Below are 20953 nucleotides of genomic sequence, written 5' to 3' on the forward strand. Positions count from 1 at the left end.
TACAAACCGGTTAGCGACAATTGATGTAGAAAGAATACTTTGTTTTTAACTGCAAAACAACTGTGCTGTACGTGTGCTGATAAATAAAAAAAAGCTCATTATCACAAAAAATGGTGTAACTTAATGTTCATTTCAATAATTCAGATTACCATGAACAATCTGGGTTACTAAAACGTCTATAAAGCTCTGCAACAAGCACTTCCTCCGAATAATTGGTGTAACAGCTCAAAAATTATTATTGCTTTGTGACTAAGTTCTCAATCAAGCCCAACTTGTGAAATCTCAGGCATGGGCTAATTAAACACAGCTCCTTCTCTAATAATAAAATTCATAATTTCCCAAGTATTATGTACACTCCTGGGGATATCAGAGACATAATGAGAAGGTGTATTTGAAATCTTTTGGGTAAAATATTCACTCTGTATGATCTGAAAGGAATTTTGAAACAGAAACTACAAACACTGTTGCTGTGAACAGTGAGCTGAGTGTCACAAAATTGTTAACTTACAGTTCAATCCATGTTTCTACAATCATCTATGGCAATGAGCTGAAAGAAAATGATCACTGATATGGGTGTTAGCAGTGTGTTTACACTAAAGGCCATCCTGGCTCTGCCAGGCACAGAGTTAGGAGCCCAGTTATTTGTCTCACACCTCAATCTTCACCGGGGCAGTGGCGCAAAGGATAGAGCTGCAACTTTGCACTGAAAGGAGCTGTTTTGAGTTTGCTGTTTGAGGATGGCCTGCAGAAATGAAGGTTTGAAGAAAGTGTAACCCTAGAGGAGCTGGAGGAGCTTCTCTACTGGTTTCTGTGACGGCAACAAATAGTAGAACGAGGATGAATAGAGGAAAAACTGAATATTACCAGCACATGTACAGCAAATAATGTGTAGTGCAGTGGAATGAAGAGCAAATCACAGCAAAACAACTCAATTTGCATTCATCACCTTAAAGTCAACACAAACTGAATGGAAAACCCTTAAAAGATTTTAATAATGTTGACTCAAAAAAGTAACAATGATCTCATGAAAAAGAGGCACTACTAGTGAAGATCTGAAGACACCAGTTTTGTTTTTGCTCCCTCGTTAGCACCTGTACCTACTGCACCAAGCATCCTTTTCTTGTCTCTACAAGTCTGAGAATGTGTCATATTCTAGTTGCAGAAAAATGTCGTATGAAGGAGGAGTAAACAGCCGAACTGAGATGGGGTTTTTTCTCTGTTAAACATCTTTATCACTAATTTCACACCCAATTAGAGCACACAGTAAAGAAGCACTGCATGTCTGACATTAGACAAGGAATTACTAAGGCTTTACTGAACATATGGACAGAGCTGTGCATGATAGCACCGATAGATGTTTGCTTAAAGTACACACTTGTGTACCTCTAAACATTCTCTGCATGGACAATGCTCAGTACATTTAAGGAGTTCTTTATTCTGCCTTTGTCACAAAGAACTATTCAATGTAGCATCAACACGTTGCTGTTTTTCAACTATGAAAAAAAGTACAAAAGGAGCTGGGGCCATTAGTAAAAAAACACAACTAGCACATCATCTAGAAGAAAAACCCAAGTGTCAGTATGGATGATAATTTAAGCAGATTGGCAATATTAAATAAAAAAAAATCAAGCAGCAGCAGTTATACAAATACACCTCTGTAGTTTCCCAGCAGTAGTTAGTGAGAGAGACAAATTGTCTCTTTTCACTTCATTTCTCAACAGAACTTCAGCAAAAAGCTGAGACCTTTAATGCTTTCTCCCCTAGAGATGACATTTGTCAATGTCCCCTGTAAACTTAACGATGGTTTTTGACACCTAAGTCTCTTTCTCTCTCCCTCTCTCTCGCTCATATATATATATATATATATATATATATATATATATATATATGAGCGAGAGAGAGAGTTTATTTCTCATAATGCCACCTCAGCCATAGGTTAAGGCCTGAAAAATAACAGAAACCACTCAGTCATGAAAAGAACTTCAATGTTTACTCCAAAGTAACATTTCAAAGGGTAAAGTGTTAATCATTTGATGTGTTCATAGTCTTATACATGTGTTGTAAAGTTAAAACTACAAAGGCTCGTGAAAAAGCCGACCAACATTTGGAAAGCCCAATTGCACACTACCACTAGCACAAAAGACTTGAACCAGCACCTGGCTTACCTTGGTGGAAAGGGGGAATATGAGATTTTAGTATTTAACTTGTTTTAAAAGGAGCACCTCCTCAGCTCAAAACACTTTGGTTACATTACATGTTTGTAACCTCATTTTAGGCTTTAACCTAAAACTCCAGTGCATTTGGTCACACTAGCCTCCATCAGGAAGTGAAATCATCAATCCATGGTTTGTCCATCAATCTTTTGCTTTGGTCGTTTTCCACCAGGAGCAAACTTACACAAGTGGCGAGAGCGAAAAATTCCACCAGTAAAACTCCACCAGTGTGAATCTCCAAATACTGAGCCGCACAGATGCAAGAGAAAAGTAGTTTAAAGTCTACTTTAATTGAGCATTAGCATGTAAAGTATATAAATCAATCTGCAAAGTTTACCTTCTGCCTGTCTGACTGAAAAGTGAGAAGCTGAAACCATCTTTTAATTTTATTCAACTAAAACGATTTTAAATTAACTTTAGATACTCAGCTGTTCCTTTACTAGTTAGCTCCAACTGCTAAATGGAAAAGCAAACCTATTCTACTCTTGTGTATTCACACTGTGCTTACTGTACTTTGAATATGCAGTACAGATCAAGCTGCTGTGTCTGGGTTTAACAAAAAGCAGTAAAAATGTGGCAAGAACCCCCGAAATGCAGAGCACATCATTGCATCTGATTTTTATTGAGATTTCTCTCTCTTTGTTTTTTTTTTTAAATAAATGTGGCTACGCCTTCATATTAGGTGTGATAAAAGGATAAAATTAACTGTTCCTACATGGGTTTTATTTAGTTTAGTACTCCTTTTTCATTGTGAGGTTGTTACGTCTTTAGTAAATAAACACCTCTCTCGTGCTCACACCCTGGTTACAGTATTTCAAGACAAAATGAACCAACATCACTTGCTTGTTCACTTCCAAGTCATAAATTCTGCTTTTTCTTTCTTTTTTACAGCATACAAAGTGGTGCCGTCCGGACTGTCTCTTGGGCTTTCAGCTTTGCCCCTGCTGACATGATGCTACAGGCTAACAAGCGTTGCAGAAACTGATGAGTTAAAATATTTGTGCTTTCCATTTTTGCCTCATCACTGATGCCATTTTGCATATTTTCATTTGCCAGGAAACCCCTCCTTTGGCTCATTTTCATCTCTGGTTGCTGCACAAGGTTTTCACCACAGGTCTGAAACTTGGGCCTTCTATACCTGTTCGTTTGTCAGATGTGTTAATGTTTAATTTTTCTCTTTTTTTGTTTTTGTTTTACCAATTAATGTATATCTGTCCTTCATGCAACATTATGTTATGATACAGCGTACTTTACAGGGTTGTGGTTAAAGGCAAGGCTATTCCAGGTAGATGTCCTCTGTAGGGCATGAGAACTCCACAAACTCTTTATAGTACAGCTGGAAGGCTTTCCTGATGAAAAGAAAAACACATCACGTCACCGTGGCAGTAATTTCTTGAACGTCACATAAACGTAATCACAACATAAACATTTCAACAGGTGCAGAACATTACAAAGTGCCAGACATGCCTGAGCAAAGCCTTATTAAGGTTTTGTTTTTGTCATGATCCTGGGTCTTTTGACCCAGCGTTTTGTGTTTTCTATTATTGTGATTTTGGTGCTGTTCTTCCTCAGTTTAGTGTTTATTCTTTTCTGCACGTGTATTCCTGTGTCAAGTCCGCGTTTCTTAGTCTGTGTCCTTGCATGTGTAAGTTCCTGTTTTATAGTGAAGGTCTGCGTCTTATGTGAGTGCTTTCAGTTTGACTCCCTAGTCTCGTCACGTTAATCACTCCAAGCTGTGTCCCCCACCTGTGTGTAATCTCCCTGTGTTTCTCTGAGTGTATTTAAGTCGTGTCTTCTGTCATAGTAGTTGCTGGTTTGTCTGCGTTTCTCCCTCCGTCATCCTGTGTGGTTTTCCCTATGTTCTCTACGTCTCCCTGCATCTTGGTTTCATGTCTCAAAATTTCAGGTTTGTTTTTCCCAGTTTAGGTTTTCTTAGTTTTAAGCTCACCCTCGCCATTTCTGTTTGTATCTACATTGGCTAAATAAACTCACTTGCACCAGAGCTGCTGCATCTTGGGTCCTAAATAATTCACACACGGCTTGCCCCGGCAACCCGTGACACTTTTCTGTTTTTTATTCATTTGAATGAGCTCAATTAAGTTTAAGTTCATTTCTGCAGTGTATTTATTTGGTTCCATCTTGTTTTAGTGATTGTTTAAGATCTCTTTCAGAATAACAGAGAAGATTTACTGAGAATTGCTGAGAAGAGAAAAACTGGCTGATCCTGTCAGGTCAAATTTCTTAGAAGGTAAAACTGTGTGAAAACTGAAATTTGCAAAGTAACATAAACACCATAGTAACTTATACAAGTATTATTTACAGCAAGTTTCAGTGCTGTAAAGATTCTCTGCTGGCGGGATGTATTTATATATACTTGTTAAACCGTATCTCACTAAAACCACCGACTGATGCCCAAAGGAAACCTAAAAAAACACAACTCACCCTACTGACTCTGCAAGAGGTTTGGTAGAATTTTCAGACACAAATACGTGGCAGGCAAATCTCTGGTCTGCTGGGTGCTTCGTAATGAAACCAAAATACCTGCAGAGAAGTTTTAAAAAAGACATTCAGTATATTACTTTGACACCTAATAATGATGAACTCCTGCTTTGTTTTATCAGTGAGCAGGAAGAGGTCCAATATTCTAGAATATTTATCTAATAGTGAGACCCTGGCAACTTTAGTCTCGACAGAGAGAGCAGCATAACTGCTTAATACCTTCAGTTTTTACTTACTTGCTGTTTTTTGGGTGATAGCCACAAAAGGAGACGTTCTTTAACTGGAAGAAGTGACTGCACTCGTTACTCTGTCAACAGAGGATGCATAAACGTCTAAGATTAACACCAAGAGGCAAACATTTCAAACCCTGTTTCATATATTTTACTTTTATTTCTTTCTTTCTTTTTTTTTTGGCTTGCTGATAAAATAATTAAAGCTTTTAATTTAGACTAGTTGGCGACTGCAATATTAAAATATATCGAGATCGATAGTGCATCACATTGTATTATCTGAACATCAGATCTTGATAAAAGTAAAACATTAATTTCTCAATTGTTTAAACAGATGAACTTTAAATTGATGCTGATCCCATATACATACATAGAATTCCCACAGAATTCTTAGTTTCTTTTCGCTGAAGTAATTACTGTGGCCTGACACTAACACGTTTGTCTGCAGTATCAGTCGGCAGCCACATGGTGGCGATGTGTCTCATGTGTTCTTTCAACACTGTGCTGATAGATTATAGCTTCTCGCTCTCTTTCTCTGCCTTACTCTTCAAATACACACTCGCCAACCTCTTTATTAGGTAAACCTGTTCAACTACAACATAATGCAAAAATCTAAATAGCAAATCGCAGGGTAGTAACCCAATGCATTTAGATGTAGACATGGTTTAGACAACATGCTGAGGTAAAACTGAGCATCCCAGTTATTTCTGCCACACAGGCTGGTTTGAGTACTTCTAACAACTAGGAGCCTTTTCTTCTTCAGAAACAAAATATTTTAATTTGAAAGAAAATCTTTATCAGTTAAAAACACATGAACCAAACCATGCATCACTGAAAAAGTGAGATCCTTAACCTTTTCACCTTTCCAAAAGATTGCTGATGAGCTTTTATTTGATTAGTCTGTGAAGCTGCATGTAATTATTTCACAGTAGACATACACAGGATCAGTAAATGTCTTACTCTGTCACAGGCATAATAATCCTCTTGAACTGAAAGCTTGATGCCCTTCACACTGATCTCCAGGATGCATGAGGAAGGTGGGTTATACTTGACTGTCATCCTTCGGTTCGTAGCAATCTGTAAAACACGTGTTAGATGGTTTTTGAAAATGTTACTAGAATAAAGCTCTTCAAAAGTTTCCTTTACCTGTGAATATGCAAACAAACAAATTGCAAACGTCTGCCAAGGCAGCTCAGGCTCTGGGCAGTATTTACTTTTAAGGGGATAATATTGTATTTTGTATATATTAACTTTGTTTTCTTTTTTAAAAAACACTTTAAGAAGTTTAAAGTGCAATAAAAATATTCAATTTGGGGTTAATTTGAAAGTAAAATATAGGCAGTGAGGTCAACTGAAACAAAAGGCACTAGAATTTAAAACAAAGGTAAAATACATTTTTCAAAGGTTTGACCTTATTTGACCTTAAAGAGGTCAGAGTAACGTTATGCAAAACTTATGATCCCTATATATCATTCCCTATATGCGTATATGTCGTCAATAAGTAAGAGACATAGTCTTCTACTGAACTTAAAGGAGAGGTCAGAGGTCAAATGTGACAAGATAAAAACAACTCCAAGAATAATAGTTACTAAGTTATAAAGGCTTTAATGGATTGTTAACATCACAACAACTTTTCGAGCTATCAATGCAAAACAACACAAAGGCACACAAATGCAACTTAAACCCCTGTGGTGTTGAGTTTAGTTCTTTTATGCCTCTGAGTTTATTTGTATCTCTCATCTCTTGTTTTCTTGTCCCTGTCTTTCCCTGTGTCTCCTATGACAGAGACATGTTCTCTGTGTATGTCTCTCAGTCATGTCTGTATTTGGTCTCTGTCCCTCTCTCTCTTTCCCTTCCGTGTCTCTTGCTCCTCTTTCCCCCTACATGTCTCGTCTCCTAGAACTTACACATGCGTGTAAAACATGAGCTTACCTTCTGCATAGCTGCACACAAAACATCGTTTCCTTTGTGATAGGGCACTTGAACTGACCCCAGAAACTTTAGGCGGTATCTGTCAATCCATTCATTGCTCTTTACTGCACAGAGAAAAGCAGAAAAGAAACAACAATGACAATAAACACAAGAAGCAAGATGTGTAAAATGTAATACTACATACGGCACTATATTCCAGCTACAATTCAGTCACTAGCTCTTTTAAGCGAACAGAATACACTTTTGAGCTGTCGATCAGTACCACTGACTAATAATCTGTTATAGCATTGCACTTCACATCATTTCATACTTTATCCCCTGTTGCTTGCTGCATACACCTCCTTGGGGTTTCAAAAGTAGAGTAAAACACTCCCTGGAGTGCATATTAACCCCACATATCAGAGCACACTCCATGCAAGAACCCTGAAAGGCTTCCCATCCACAAACACAACTATGCCAGGGGTACCGAATCTAGTAAATCTGATCACTGATGACATTTCTGATGTTCATGGCATGTAAACAGCCACCCTTTTTTAGCCTAAAGCAGCCACCTCTCTCTTTACTAACATATTCGTGGCCCACTCCTACAAATCCCAGCACTATTGGTACCTTTGTAGTTCTCTGTGTCCTTGGTCACCTCTACAGCGTAGTAGGCCGGGAAGACCCCACGAGCACCAGTTCGCATATTGTAGCCCTCATACCAGTAATCCTCTGCCTGGACCTCCACCAACAGCGGGTCATCCACCTCTAGCTCCAACTCATCTTCGTGCCGAGGGACAAACCTGTCGAGAAAGATGTGAGATTTTTATGTGCTGGCTGCACACCTAACTGCTCCACAAACTAGCTCCGAATTTAAAATGAAATTTAAGGTTTAAAAGTCAAACACGGGTTTCCTACGCCTGCTTGTCGTTACAAGGAAATTTTTAAACAGTGTAAAGAAAAAAATTAAATCAGTGACTTAAATGCAACTTATGTGTGTTAGCTGGTCAGGTGTGTTGCTACACACTATTACACACAACCCAGGGTAAAAATGAACTACAATCAGTTCCTTGCTTACAGCTATATATTAGTAACACTGTATTTTTCCATTTGATGTACAGTGTGAGGACACTTTAAAGAAGGCCTGTCAAACTCATTTTACACTGTGGGCCACATGCAGGTCATTTTGATGTTAAGTGGGACAGATCTAAAAACTCCCCTTTCTAAAGACATTTAACCACAAATTTAATCTCCAATACAGTAATATCAGAAAAAGAAAAAAAGGAATTTTCTGTCATTTTCATGCTTTATATGTTACTTGTTTACTTTGATGTAGTATGAATGGCTATGGGGGAGGACTGTATTACTATGGAAAGCTGTAAAACCTATGCAAATACAGTTACAAATCCAAAATTTCCACCCTCCTTACCCTTTTTCTAAAGCCATCCATTGGGTTGGACTGAAGTCCTTTCTGGGCTGAATCTGGCCCCTGTGCCTTATGTTTGACATACCTTATTTCCGCCACTAAATTTATTTGTATATTTTTTCTTTGCCATCCATAACTCAACATCGTGAGCTATATGTCCAAAATTTTGAGTTAATAAGCTAAAATTTCAAGAAAATAACTCAAAATTTTAAGGTAGCTCAGTCAATCAGGAAGCTCTGTGAAGATACGTCATTTCCTTGTTACCTGTAAGCAAAAGGTGGAAGGCATTAGCTACCAAAGCTGAAGCTGTAGGTCATGATTGAGTCAACTGCTGAGTTCTTTCAGCATGGTTTCAGAAATGATGAAATCTCTACGTTATTAGCTAAAAGGCATGGTGTTATTATCAGCACAGCAGCAGTTTGTACATGTTTACACTGGTAGCTCATGGATACTATCACTACCCAATGTTGAGTGTGCCTGTGTCACTGCCATCTGTTTTCAGGTAACAAAGAAATGTCAACTTATTAACTAAAAATTTGGAGAAAATAACTCAAAATTTCAAGTTATGGATGGCATTTTTTTCAGTGGTGAAAACTTCCATATGACAGAAAAAAAAAACCCAGAAAGCAACTGGTGCAGTTATAGGAAAGTCTCAGTTTTCTTTTCCCAGTTACAATTACGTCATTCTTGGATAATAAAAAATTAGATCTCCCAGTTTCTTCCAGTTAAATTAATGCAAAACTGAGGTCATACTCTTTGGCCTTCTACTTTAACTGAGCGCTTGAAAGATGACCCGGGCTCTTTGATACTATTAAATTACAAGTTATATAATTCTAAACTAACCGAATCTTTGACACAAATTGGAAATTTACCAAACATATAAATGCTGTAGTCAACAATCTGCAGACTAAAATCTTTTCTTAAAAGAACAGGGAGTACAGGGAGTTTTAAGAACCTTTTTTTAGTTTTATTGAAGCACTTTGGTTTTAAATGTGCTGTAAAATCTACTTATTTATTTTAACAAATAAGTAAGTAGGTCCGGATGGAAAAATTGCGTTGATGGTTTATCATTAAAACACTTAAAAAACACATCTTTCTGTTAAATGCTTGTAGATTGGCTCATTCTAAAAAAAATGCTGTTTGACTTATTTGAGTTATCTGAAAGCTGCTGGATGAATTACTCATTTCTACGAAAGATTCATTAGTAAAGATGAACACCAAGCATTTAATACTTCAGGTGCCCATCTTTGCTTACACAATCTGGTCTGTTTGACCAAAGACATAAGAGGCTGGATAGGAATCATAGAATCTGAAATGTTTATAACGGTAACTGACTGGGAGATGAATGCCACACTTTATTGATAATATAAGCATAGTGTGTCATTTGATATTACCGCAGTGTTATTTCATCAATCCACACAAGTTTTAAACATGACTGTTATTACAATATCAAACCCTAAGACTTATTTTTTCCCATTTCTTTACTATGGTTTTCACAATTCATTAACATCATAATCAACAGAAGTGACAGCACACACTACATACTGTCATTTTTCACGGTTTTACAATGTCTGTTGGGATTACAGCGAGGATGGTAGTGTAACTGTCTTTACCTATAGACTGCTCGGTGGCTCTGATCCTTCTCCTCACCATTTATGATACAGGAATATAAACCAAAGGATTCTGCACCTTGAATACCAAAAAAAGGACAAAAAAACAAGAGAGATTTATTTTAAAATAGGAAGTAAACAGTATGCAATGTCAGCCTTTGTGTCAGGCTTTCAAAAAGATTAATGACACAGACTTATAATTTGTAACAAAGAACATAATTAGGAGATGCAGCATTTACATGTATGCATTCTCTGAGACATAAATCACACTTTAATTAGGCATGAAGCAAACGTGCATTGTGTATTTCTACCTACATTCCCCTGAGACCTTTGTGACTGCTGCCTGAACTGCTCAGAAAAACTGCTGCGGCATTTCTAATGAGACTAAAATACATGGATCCCTTCCAAGAGACTGGCCTGGACTATTAGAGCAAATACTGTAAACACACGTATCTCCTAATCTCTGTCTCCATAACATGAATTGCCTCTTGTGCCCATTAATGCTGGCTCTTTAACAGACACTATGATGAGGGTCAATATGTGGGTGGCAACAGCAATTGAATCAGTCCTGCAGTGGACAGAGGATTCTCATCTCCCTCTCAGCGCAGCGCTCTTTCTCATTGAGAGATCACAGATAGTCTGTTTAAGCAACATCTCTTAGACAGAACCTGCAGCTTTAATAAGATATGACAAAGGGATCTTCATTGTCCCCACAAGATTTCTAATTCTTTAGACCCCTTATCATCAAAATAGTCCAAATTTACTCTTAAATCTTACAACTTAGATAAGATTTTTAGGTTTTAATGGAATTCACTAAAAGTTAACTGTGTTAAAACAAAACTTTACAGTCGTTTTACAGATGGTGAGCATTTGCAAAGCACTGATTTATCTGACAAATCATATCATATCTCTGATAAAATAAACCTTGTTGACTAAATATGGTGACACAAGAAATCAATTTTGTCCCGGCTAAATACTCAACCACATAAGTGGCATAGGGTGCTGTTGGAATACTACTACAAAAGTAGTAGTTAATAGCTAATTAAACAGGTGAGACTTACAGTTCAATTAGACTTTCTAAGTCTCTTCTAGGCTATTCTACTCAGTAGAATATCTGAGTAGATATTTTCTGAATTTCACAATCAGTGCATTGTTGTTTTGCTTCCTACTGAAAATGAATGAATCTTCCAGTGGAAGTGACACAAAATTACATCAAGCAATGCGCCTTTAGTCAGTTTGGGAAGTTTTAGTTTTATGGAAGTTTTATGTCTAGAACTTCAAACGCCTCACTAACTTCTTTCTAGATGTGTGTTTTCTCACATCCCCTGAACAAGCTGGCTGAGCACCTTTTCACTAAACAGGTAATTTGAATGTCCAGTCTACTGCTTTTATTCTCGAGACTTAAAAGCAGAAGTGACATAATTTTAAAATAAATAAAAAAATACTACTGCTTTGCAAATACAGTACATAGTAAATGTAATAGCCAATGGTTATACTGTGTATCAGTACGGCTTAGTATTGTATTACTCCACAGTTAGGACAGCCATGTGGATGACTGTGTTTAGTGTATGACAAAATTTTGATTCCTGAACATTCCTGTGCCTTTGCTTCATCAGCTGTGCTGCTTTAAGCCTTGAATAGCAATTGTTGCCAGTTTGGCTAGACACCACTGACAGTGTATATTTAAAGGGAATTAGGCAGAGCACCAGCCAGTAGTGCTAATAAACTTCCTGGCATTTACAAGCAAGTCTCAGAAATGTAGTTAATGGATTAAAGGGAAAAATGTAAACAAAAAACAAAAACAAAACCCCAAACTGCCATTAGCACTGTCAGACGACCACATTTGCTAACCAAAGTGAGTCTTTATACTAGTTACGCAACCAAAAAACAAACCAAAAGCTAAATGCTAGCCATCGCCACCATTTATGTTTGGAATTGAGTTTTTACCAGACTTACTGGAGGAGCGAGAGCGCCCATTCATGAAGACATTGAGGAACTTCTTGGAGAAGTGGAGGTCCGCCTCTGGAGTAGAATCCTCAGATAGGCACGCTGTGGCCTCTCGACGCACTCCTCCTATACGAGGGTCATGCTCCTCTTCCTCTTCCTCATACTCCTCTCCGATGGCTGACTCGTATGGAGACGAGACACAGTTGTCATAGACGGTGGCTGAGTCGCTGTCATCGCTGTAGCCTTGGTAACACTGCCGGAGACTGACTAACTCCAGCTGAGCATGTTCATCCACCACCAATGTATATTTAACTGAGTCATATGTCAGGCCGCTGGCCTCTGAGCTCATGGAAGTCCTCGGTGGGGCGGCTCCCTTTACCCCTCCCTTTCTCATCTTTGCGTCCATTATTAACCTGTCCACATCCTCGTCGTCCCCACAGTAGCTTTCATCTGTGGCATCAACGTACTCAACTGATGACCCAGCCCTGAGCATTGCCCCAGCTCCTGTACTTGTCCCCTTTAGGCTGAGGTCCAGTGCATGGGAGGAGTGAGCTGACACAGCCATGCTAGGTGGCGTGATGAGGGACTCTACACAGGAAGCGTATGACGGTGGGGGGACATAGATCTCGTCTTCCTCGTAGATGGAGGGGTTGGTCCGGTCCGGGAGGGGCTGATAAGGAGGTGGTCCCTCTGTGTCAGAGCTAATGGACATGCGTCCCTGCTCAGTCTGCTGTGAGAGGAAAGGCCGGTCCTGGACGGCGGGGGGTTCCAGGGGATCTGCGGAACGTTGCACAGGAGTCAGATAGATCTCCTCTGTTGGCTCTATATGAACATCTGTGTGGTATCTAATCCTCTCCCTGTGGGACCCACTGCCATCCACTTTCCCTGAAGGATATAGAGGAGCTGGTGTATAGTTCTGTGGTGGTGGTGGTGCCGGTGGCTTCTCCTGAATCTTGGACCGTGTCCCAGCCCCAGCAGATGAGCTATGCGAGTGTCCCGAGGTGTGACTGTGTCTGCAGGGGGCGTCGGTGGAGGTCCCGCGGTCTTTGGTCTGCGCTCCCCCACCGTGCACCTTGTCCTCGTCGCTTAGACAGCTGTGCTCACGTGGAGGGGTGAGGTCACCTAGAGGGAGTGCGGGCATGAGCAGAAACATGCAGACACCCAAGCAAACACACATGCAGACGCAGATGCACAAGCAAAGCCCAGACGCGCACACGGAGCAAATATACATGATGCAGAAACGCAAACATGATGGACAAACAAATGCGCACACATGCACGAAGACAGACATGGCAACGAATGCACAGGCAGATAACATAAAGCACACACAGAAAGAGAGAAAAGTAGAAATGGTTAGGTAACGGATGTCAGGATTACACAGCCAAATCCCCATTACTCATCAAATTCAGAGTGTAGCCAGGAGAAGGTGATTGACGTGTTATGTCATAATCCATTGGCAGGGGATTCAGACATCATTCCCGAGTATTTTAAATGGCATTCAAATAGCAGAGGGGCTAATTCAGGACAGGACTGATTTCAAATTAAATCTGTTTCATTTTTATTTAAATGTTAAAGGTGTGCACACAAGAAGCACTGCAAAAGTGAAAGAATCTTTTCATTCAGTGGCGGTCCTAGCCTGTTTGGCGCCCTGGGCAAACACACCCTCTGGCGCAACCCCCCCCCCCCCCCCCCCCACACACACACATACATTAAGGATTGTCCATTGACATAAAACTGTTGCCGAAACCATACTGAATTTCACCAGAGAAACACACACATATGAAGAGAGAGAGAGTATACATAGTATGCAAATGGCTACCAAACAGCCATCATAATTCGTCATACACTGAGAACAGGACCAATTGACAATGACTAATTAATATTAAAACCTGTAACATAATGTATTGTTTGGAGCTTAGTCTGTTACTGTTACTATTTTTACCATTTCTTCTTGGAGCAACTGTAACCCACATAATTTCCTTAGGGATTAATAAAGTATTCTGATTCTGATTGTTTCAGGATGACCTGCCAATGACACATCTGCTTACCTGCATCTTTTGCTCATTTCTCCTCCTCTTCTTTTCTAGTTTTTCTAAACTGAGCACCTGATGGCTTTCAACTTTTCTTGTCCATCTTCCATTGGTTTTAATTTTGCACTCCAGTATGAACACAAATCCCCCAACTCGAGGATCACCACAACATAACCTAACAGACCTACACCTTAGTTCACAGATTCACTTTGTCTAGGGTTTATTTCTGGGATTTCACACAACCCAGGATTCAAATCATGAATAGATAATGGGCTTGGATTTACATCATTATGAATGAAATGTGCTCTACTTGGAAGCAGCCGGCCCCCTCCCCTTTCGATGGGTTCTGTGTGAGACTTTAAATCATCAAACTGTAAAATATAAATTTTAAATTGTTATTGATCCCTTTACCCCGAGTCCTAAAGTGTATATTTATTTTCTTACTCTTCTTATATATATTGTTTGTTTACTTGCACTGCTGTAACTGGAGCCTACTGTACTGTATGTAGCAGAGATGACAATAAAGTTTTACTTTGACTTCAGCAGCGAGCGCTCACTTTTTGCGTATAGAATTTCGAAAAAACATTGGTGCAAATTCTAAGTCTGTATCATAATGTCTGGTGTTTTCGTGTTTGTTGGTTTGTTTTTATTTTGCGAGTTGGTTATTAGATGCTGCTCCAGCCAGCCAGAGAATCCCCCGCCGCCCCGCCCTCTCCTCCCTGTGCCGCAAGCAGCAGGCGCACCTCACAAACGGAGGGCGCCCTTACTCCCAGCAAATGGGCGATAGAAAACCAATTGGTGCCTATGCCATTCCCAATATGCGCTGGCATGACATCGGGGCAGCATGAATCCGAGCAATTTTTATTTATTTATTTATTTTTTTTGCCGATGCCCGTGATGCCGCCCCCCACCACGATGCCGCCCAGGGCAACCGCCCGTGTTGCCCGTATCAAAAACCGCTACTGTTTTCATTATATTTAAAAAGTAAAATCTCTCCTTACTTCTACACAGAATCACTTTGATTTGCAATTCAGATTGAACAGAGTTGTCTCAGATGGCTAATAAAACCAATTTAAAATGGTGCTTGTAGGGCTTTGTGAAGACATAAGGTCTTATGTCGACTATAAAAATAAATGGCGGGAAGCGTGTACTAGAGGCACTCCTCTGGGCCTGTTTCTAAATAAGCGATCGCTGAAATGCCACATGTTAAACTTTTCCTTGCAGTTTTCTTCTACTCTGTAGATTCAGACTGATCTGGCAAACAGATTTACATTTGTTTTTTTCAGTGAGTCTGACATATCAAATGACAAATCGACCATAGTGCTCGCAGTCACACCTAATGAAATTCAATCCAATCCAAATAAAACCAAACTACCCAGACAGCAACACTGTTACACTTGCCATTATTTCAATTTAGATAATTTATACGGCATGGAATACAAGGGCATCATCTCACAACAATGTGCTCTAAAAGCTCTAAAGTTTGTCCCTATTGCTTGAATAGAGCATAAAAGTTCATTTCGCCTGAATTTGGAAGCTTGTTCCCCAGATTTGCCTTTAAAAGGTCGACTTCACACCTAATATTTACGTTTCTCTAACTGTTGGCTGTGAATCTGGTTACACTAGCTTTGGATGGTGCTCTTCAAAGAACAGCATCAATGGGCTATGACAGCCTCTAGCTAGCTTTAAGCCTCAGCTGGCTTCCAAACACGCACAATATACAGCATAGCCTCAGCTAGCTCAACTTGTCCCAGCAGCTAATCCAAGGCTGAGCAGTGTCCCCAAGGTTCAGAGGGACACACAAGCTGTCAGACTCAATGCAAATCACACACGCTGACACTGACTGAATGTTACTAACACAACAATGGATTCTGGCCAGCACATCCCAGTTATCATCAACTAAATGAGAAAATGTGTCTAAACTAAAACATGACTCATAAACATGATGTGGGGAAGCTCACCTGTTTTAAGGGGCGAGGATGAGCCTGAAACCTTCTCTTGCCAACTGTACTTCTTACCAAGGGAGTTGTTGTTTAACGTGTCCTGAAAAAAGAAGAAGAGGAAGGAAGTTGAGAGAAGGAACAACAGATGGAAAAAAGAGGAACAGAGATGGGTTTGCTTACTGAATTCTGGATCCTGACACAACATATACAACTTCTCTGTGTGTGAGTGTGTGTGTCTCTCTCTTCCTCTCGCTTCTCTCTCACTTCACATACACACATGCACACACAAACCTTTTATTCTGTTGAATGAGCAGGAACTCTTTTGTCCATGCTCCGTGGTGTGCATTTAAAGGGACCTGACATTTACACAAGCCACTGGGAAACACACTCACGCAGTCAGACAGCCTCTTTAGGCTGTTTTGGGGGGTAATTGCTGATTGAAGTCATGAAACTTGTGAGGTTTCCTTTCTTTCTATACATTTCTAAATATGGAAATCAAGAAAGAATAAAAGCAAAATCAACCTTGTTCTGTATGAACATCTTTGTGGTATCTATATGACACTTTCATTTATAAGTACAGAAGAGAGGTTGCTGATCATTGTCACTGATGAAAGGAGTCATTTAAAGAGCAGCTTATCAGTGATTGGTGAACAGATCCTAAAGGGTGTGGCTGCTCACAGTGACATCTCTGCTGAGTGCAATTAAATACAACTCAGTGCATCCAGTCCACACCCACAATCAGTCACAACACAGTGACTGAAACACTTCTCAGCATGGTGTTAAAGTTGTTCTTAAGCCATGTTTTAATCTATTTTTAAAACATATGTATAAAAATGCAACAACCAATAAACGAATTGATCATGGCATCTAGATTAGGCCGAAGAAGGCAGCAGTGTTTCCAGAAAATTTGGCATTTAGCTACCAAATAGGTTTTAAAATGAATTATTCAAAACCTGCCAAACACGCTTATGAATCTAATCATTATCCCGACTGATATATTTTGCGACTCAGTGGCTTATTTTAACCGCTTCCACAGAAAGACTATGGTTTAACACTCAGTTGTAGATAACAGATGAGTTAAACAGAGATTTTAACAGATGGAGAGCTGGAAACTCCTGTGACGACAGCACGCACAAAATAACATCTTTTCCTCCTCCGTCCACCCACCACGTGTGACTCACTTTTCCATCTACGTGTACCAGGCGGAGACAGGGCTGTTACCATGGTAAAGAGTGAATCAGCAGGTAGGAAACAACTGCATATATCTGAGGAGTCAGCTTCAGCGGATGGGTGAATCCATGACTAAAATCTGTGTGAACTTGATACAACAGAACACAAGCTTGCCAACGTGAAGTGTTTGGAGACCTCGGAAGCTGAATGAATGAGATGGGACGCCTTAATTGACAGCTGTCTCAGCCTATCACAGCTGCATATTGTGTCACCCTGCTATATTTGGATTTTCTGCATGAATTTCATTGCAAATTGAGCTAGCTATTAAAACCAGGTCAGCTTGAAACTTTATAAATCAATTTTAAATGACAACATGCTACTTGTTCTTGCTGGTATCTAAGCAGACCTTCCATATAGTCACACTGCCACACAAACACACATGCACTTCAACATATGGAGCATGCCCGATAAGTAATTAGAGTTAGATTAATCCTTTCTCGGAGGGACATCTGTCTCTCTGCCCACTGAATCACTTCAATTGGGAAGCAAAAGTGGAGACAGTCTGCAAAGCAGCACCCTCCTCAGTACTGCAAAAGATTTATTATTCTGTGCATCTTTGACTACTCGATATTTCAAATACTATAACAACTAAAAGGTGGACAGAATCAGAACTGGTTATTCATTTTAAAATGGGTAAAGAAAACTAATTTTACCTCATTTATTTGACCACTGCACAAGGAAAAAGGTTTTTAATGATGAAATTCAACCTCTTAACAGTCTGACTCGATGTGGCACTATTGTCATTACTGGATTAAAAAATACTGCTTTTGAAAAAACCCGCAGTGTGTTAACGCTGATCAGAGATGCTTTTGTTCAAACATGAGACTCGCTGCAAAACGATGCAGAGCAAATATGCCGTATACTTTTGCATTTCTGCACACTCATTGACCTGGAAACAGTCGCCCAGTGTACACAACCTACTCCTCTTCTAACAATTCAAGGTCTGAGAAAAAACATTAATGACTGGAAAACATCCTAAATCTTCTGTCTCATTCCTGCTGTGTAAGGATGCACACTGTGAAAGTCTTCACTGTCACCTCTGTCTCAACTGATTTAGCCATGCTGTCTCAATAACAGAACAATACTTAAATAAATCTACTTCAGCGATGACAGATCAGTTATTTTTTTTTATAATGCCATGTGATCTTCTCAATCTATCCACTTTGATGGTATTTCAGACGCAGATTTTGTTTTGTTTCGTTTTACTAAAACATAATATTACCCCGATTTCCTTGATCACACCTGATGATATTTTTTTATGACCAAAAAGTATTTTAAATAATAAGTATTTAAGTAAAAACGCGACACCCGCAACTGCTAATGAATTTATCTGGTATAAAATGCAGCCTGTTGATCTGTGTCTTCACTTTCATTGCATGTATTAAACCTCAACAGTAAAGTATTTCAGCACTGGTTTAGATGTTTTTTTTTCTAGTTGCTGTATAAACGGTAAAAATGAACAGTGCTGGAATAGACAAGAAGATTTCCCCAGTTGAAACATAACTGAGACCAATTACTTCCTTCATACTTTTCAGTTTTGACAGCTCAAACAACCTACAGGAACAAAGCGGAGCACTGAGCAGAGCAGGCTTTGCTTCCAGATCAAGTGCAAAGCAAAGGCAAATAGGCTGTAGACGCTTGGCTGATCATGCTGACTGCCTGCGCTCAAGGAGGCCAAACTCACTCACTGTATACATTACTATGTATATGACATAGAGCTAGTTCTACATTTCAGTGAATCAAAGGAAATATTTCTAGAATTCAAATGTAAACATGAATAAAATGATTTAATTTGTTTTCTTGAATGACATGGTTTTGCCTTTTTTTTCTCACATTAATTCCATCACATTAACAAGTCATGGCAACAAATCCTTTATTATCTGAATTAACAGTGTAATGTATCATGTAACATTATTTCTGACTCTTTAGCCCATTTTATAGTATTTTGTTCGGTTATAAGGCAAAGTAACTGTATTGTTCATCCAACCATATTCTCTGAAGCTCTTTTCACCTAACAAGTTCTAATCCACTCACTACATGCTACTTTTCCTTCCCAGAACTGAAAGAAACGTCAGTGACGCTTGTGCAGGTGTTGAAACATCTCCTGGAGCTAGCTAAAGGTTTTGATTTTGTGCACATTAGATGTGTTTTATTTGAACTTGGACACTGTCCTCAAGTCAAGAAGATCAACATATTAGCAAGAGGCTATAATGATGAATGTCCTGGTCCAGTAATCGTTACGGGTATAAAGGAGGGAGTCAAGAAAAGAATAAGATGAGGACCTCAATTTCAAGTAACTCAATAAGTAATTATTAACAAACTACAAACACTATCTGAACCAAATCAATTCATACTTTAACCATGACAACCAAGGCTTTTATAACCTTTTGATCCAAGTCATAATGTTTCCCTTATCTGAACAAAGTACTTCAACCCTCATCACTATCTTTCACTCTGATGTCTACCACCTACTCAAACCATAACTATACCACTGTCATTATCAAAACTTAATTAGCAGATTGTAATGCTCAATTTTTAATTTATAGGTTTTACTGAACGAAAAAAGAAAAATCTAAATGTGTGCTCTATAGTACAAATACATTTTTTAAACACACCTTCACTGTCGCCGTAAACCCGAACATGGTTGCACACATTTGCATGGCTACACCGCTGCTCTTTATCGATACTTTACATTTTTTAGTTCACATTCCAAAACTAAAGCCTAAAACTACCCTAAACAAAATGTCTTCCTTCTTAGTGCTGGTCCTCACTTAGATTGATTTACATGGACACACACACACAGAGACGAATGGTCACGAGCTCAAGCGCCATTGAAGCAAACAGAGACGTGCACCAATAGAAAAAAAGAAATGACAGTTGAGGCTATTGTTCAGTGGAGAAAACACATCCTGTCAGAGAAGCAATTGTAGTGAATCCAGTGGTGATGTCAAGTAGGTTATCCAGTTATATTTCCAATTTCAAACATAATATTTGTGTGAGAGGAGGCTCCAATATAGGTGGAGTGAAAAAACACTGAAAGAAAAACACTGAAACATTCCCACAGTCCCTCAGAATTACTCATCAATATTTGTCCACCTGCCACAAACTGTGTAACTGTGTGAGTGAATGTGTGTGTGTGTGAGAGAGCGAGAGGATAAGGTTAATTCAGGCTATACCTGTGTGCGTGGCACGATTGGGAAGAGGTTAAGGGTCGTGGGTCTCTTGGGCCGGTAAGTATCCATGGTAACAGGTGCTGCAGGGTCCTTGGTGACTGGCGGAGTTGAAATTGCAGACGCCTTCGAGGATTCTTTGTCACCGCGGTAACCGTCAGCACCATCGATGAGGTCCAAATGCAGCATCTCTGCCTGAAGCTGGCCGACTGCTCCTAGCTCCGCCTTCCCCGACATGCTATTGGTTCCTCGTCTCACACGGCTCTGCAGGGATTGGAATAAGCCCGACATCAGTCAAGACAGGGAAGAGAGAGAGAGAGGAAGACAGTGAGAGAGAGTGTATGTGGATGGGATGAGGAGATTTAGCTGGCCAATTGGAAGCAACTCTGTCTTCAACAGGAACACACTCACTGCCAACACACAGTGCCGTTTAAAGCAGAGGCGGACTATTTCTAGCATCAAGCTTTTCTACCTGACAGAATTTACCTGCAGTAATGAGGTTAGAGTAAAAACTCACTCTGCTCTGCTATTTCTCATTTTATCTTTTTACTTTTAAAGCCTAGAAACCTATTCTAGTAAGAAAATTAGTACAAGAATTTCAAAACAAATTCATGATATTGACCCTGGAAACAGGGAATTGTTAAAAATATTCACGCCCCCAAAAGAAACAGATATAATACCTCTGGCCTTTCGTGCAGCACTGCAATTGAATCAATTTGTTAATTGCTTTGATGATGAAACCTC

General features: G+C 39.5%; 2 protein-coding genes across 3 annotated transcripts in view; one reads left to right on the forward strand and one right to left on the reverse strand.

Moving 5' to 3' along the window:
• The window catches only part of LOC146525257 (protein kinase C-binding protein NELL1-like), a 788406-nt gene that overhangs the window by 636646 nt on the left and 130807 nt on the right, over positions 1–20953 (forward strand). The gene's annotated exons all lie outside the window — the stretch shown is intronic.
• The window catches only part of mapk8ip1b (mitogen-activated protein kinase 8 interacting protein 1b), a 46636-nt gene continuing 25921 nt past the window's right edge, over positions 239–20953 (reverse strand). For both annotated transcript variants that reach the window (XM_085156281.1, XM_085156274.1), the window contains exons 3-12: positions 20216–20473; positions 15828–15909; positions 11846–12958; positions 9893–9968; positions 7484–7656; positions 6875–6978; positions 5903–6019; positions 4949–5019; positions 4656–4754; positions 239–3562 (exon numbers count right to left, since the gene is read on the reverse strand). In XM_085156281.1, the coding sequence (XP_085012407.1) occupies positions 3490–3562; positions 4656–4754; positions 4949–5019; positions 5903–6019; positions 6875–6978; positions 7484–7656; positions 9893–9968; positions 11846–12958; positions 15828–15909; positions 20216–20473 (2166 nt within the window). In that variant the 3' untranslated portion in view covers positions 239–3489. The remainder of the gene's footprint in view (positions 3563–4655; positions 4755–4948; positions 5020–5902; positions 6020–6874; positions 6979–7483; positions 7657–9892; positions 9969–11845; positions 12959–15827; positions 15910–20215; positions 20474–20953) is intronic.

This window comes from Neolamprologus multifasciatus, chromosome 1 (assembly GCF_963576455.1).
Source record: "Neolamprologus multifasciatus chromosome 1, fNeoMul1.2, whole genome shotgun sequence".
NCBI classification, from domain to species: Eukaryota; Metazoa; Chordata; class Actinopteri; order Cichliformes; family Cichlidae; genus Neolamprologus; species Neolamprologus multifasciatus.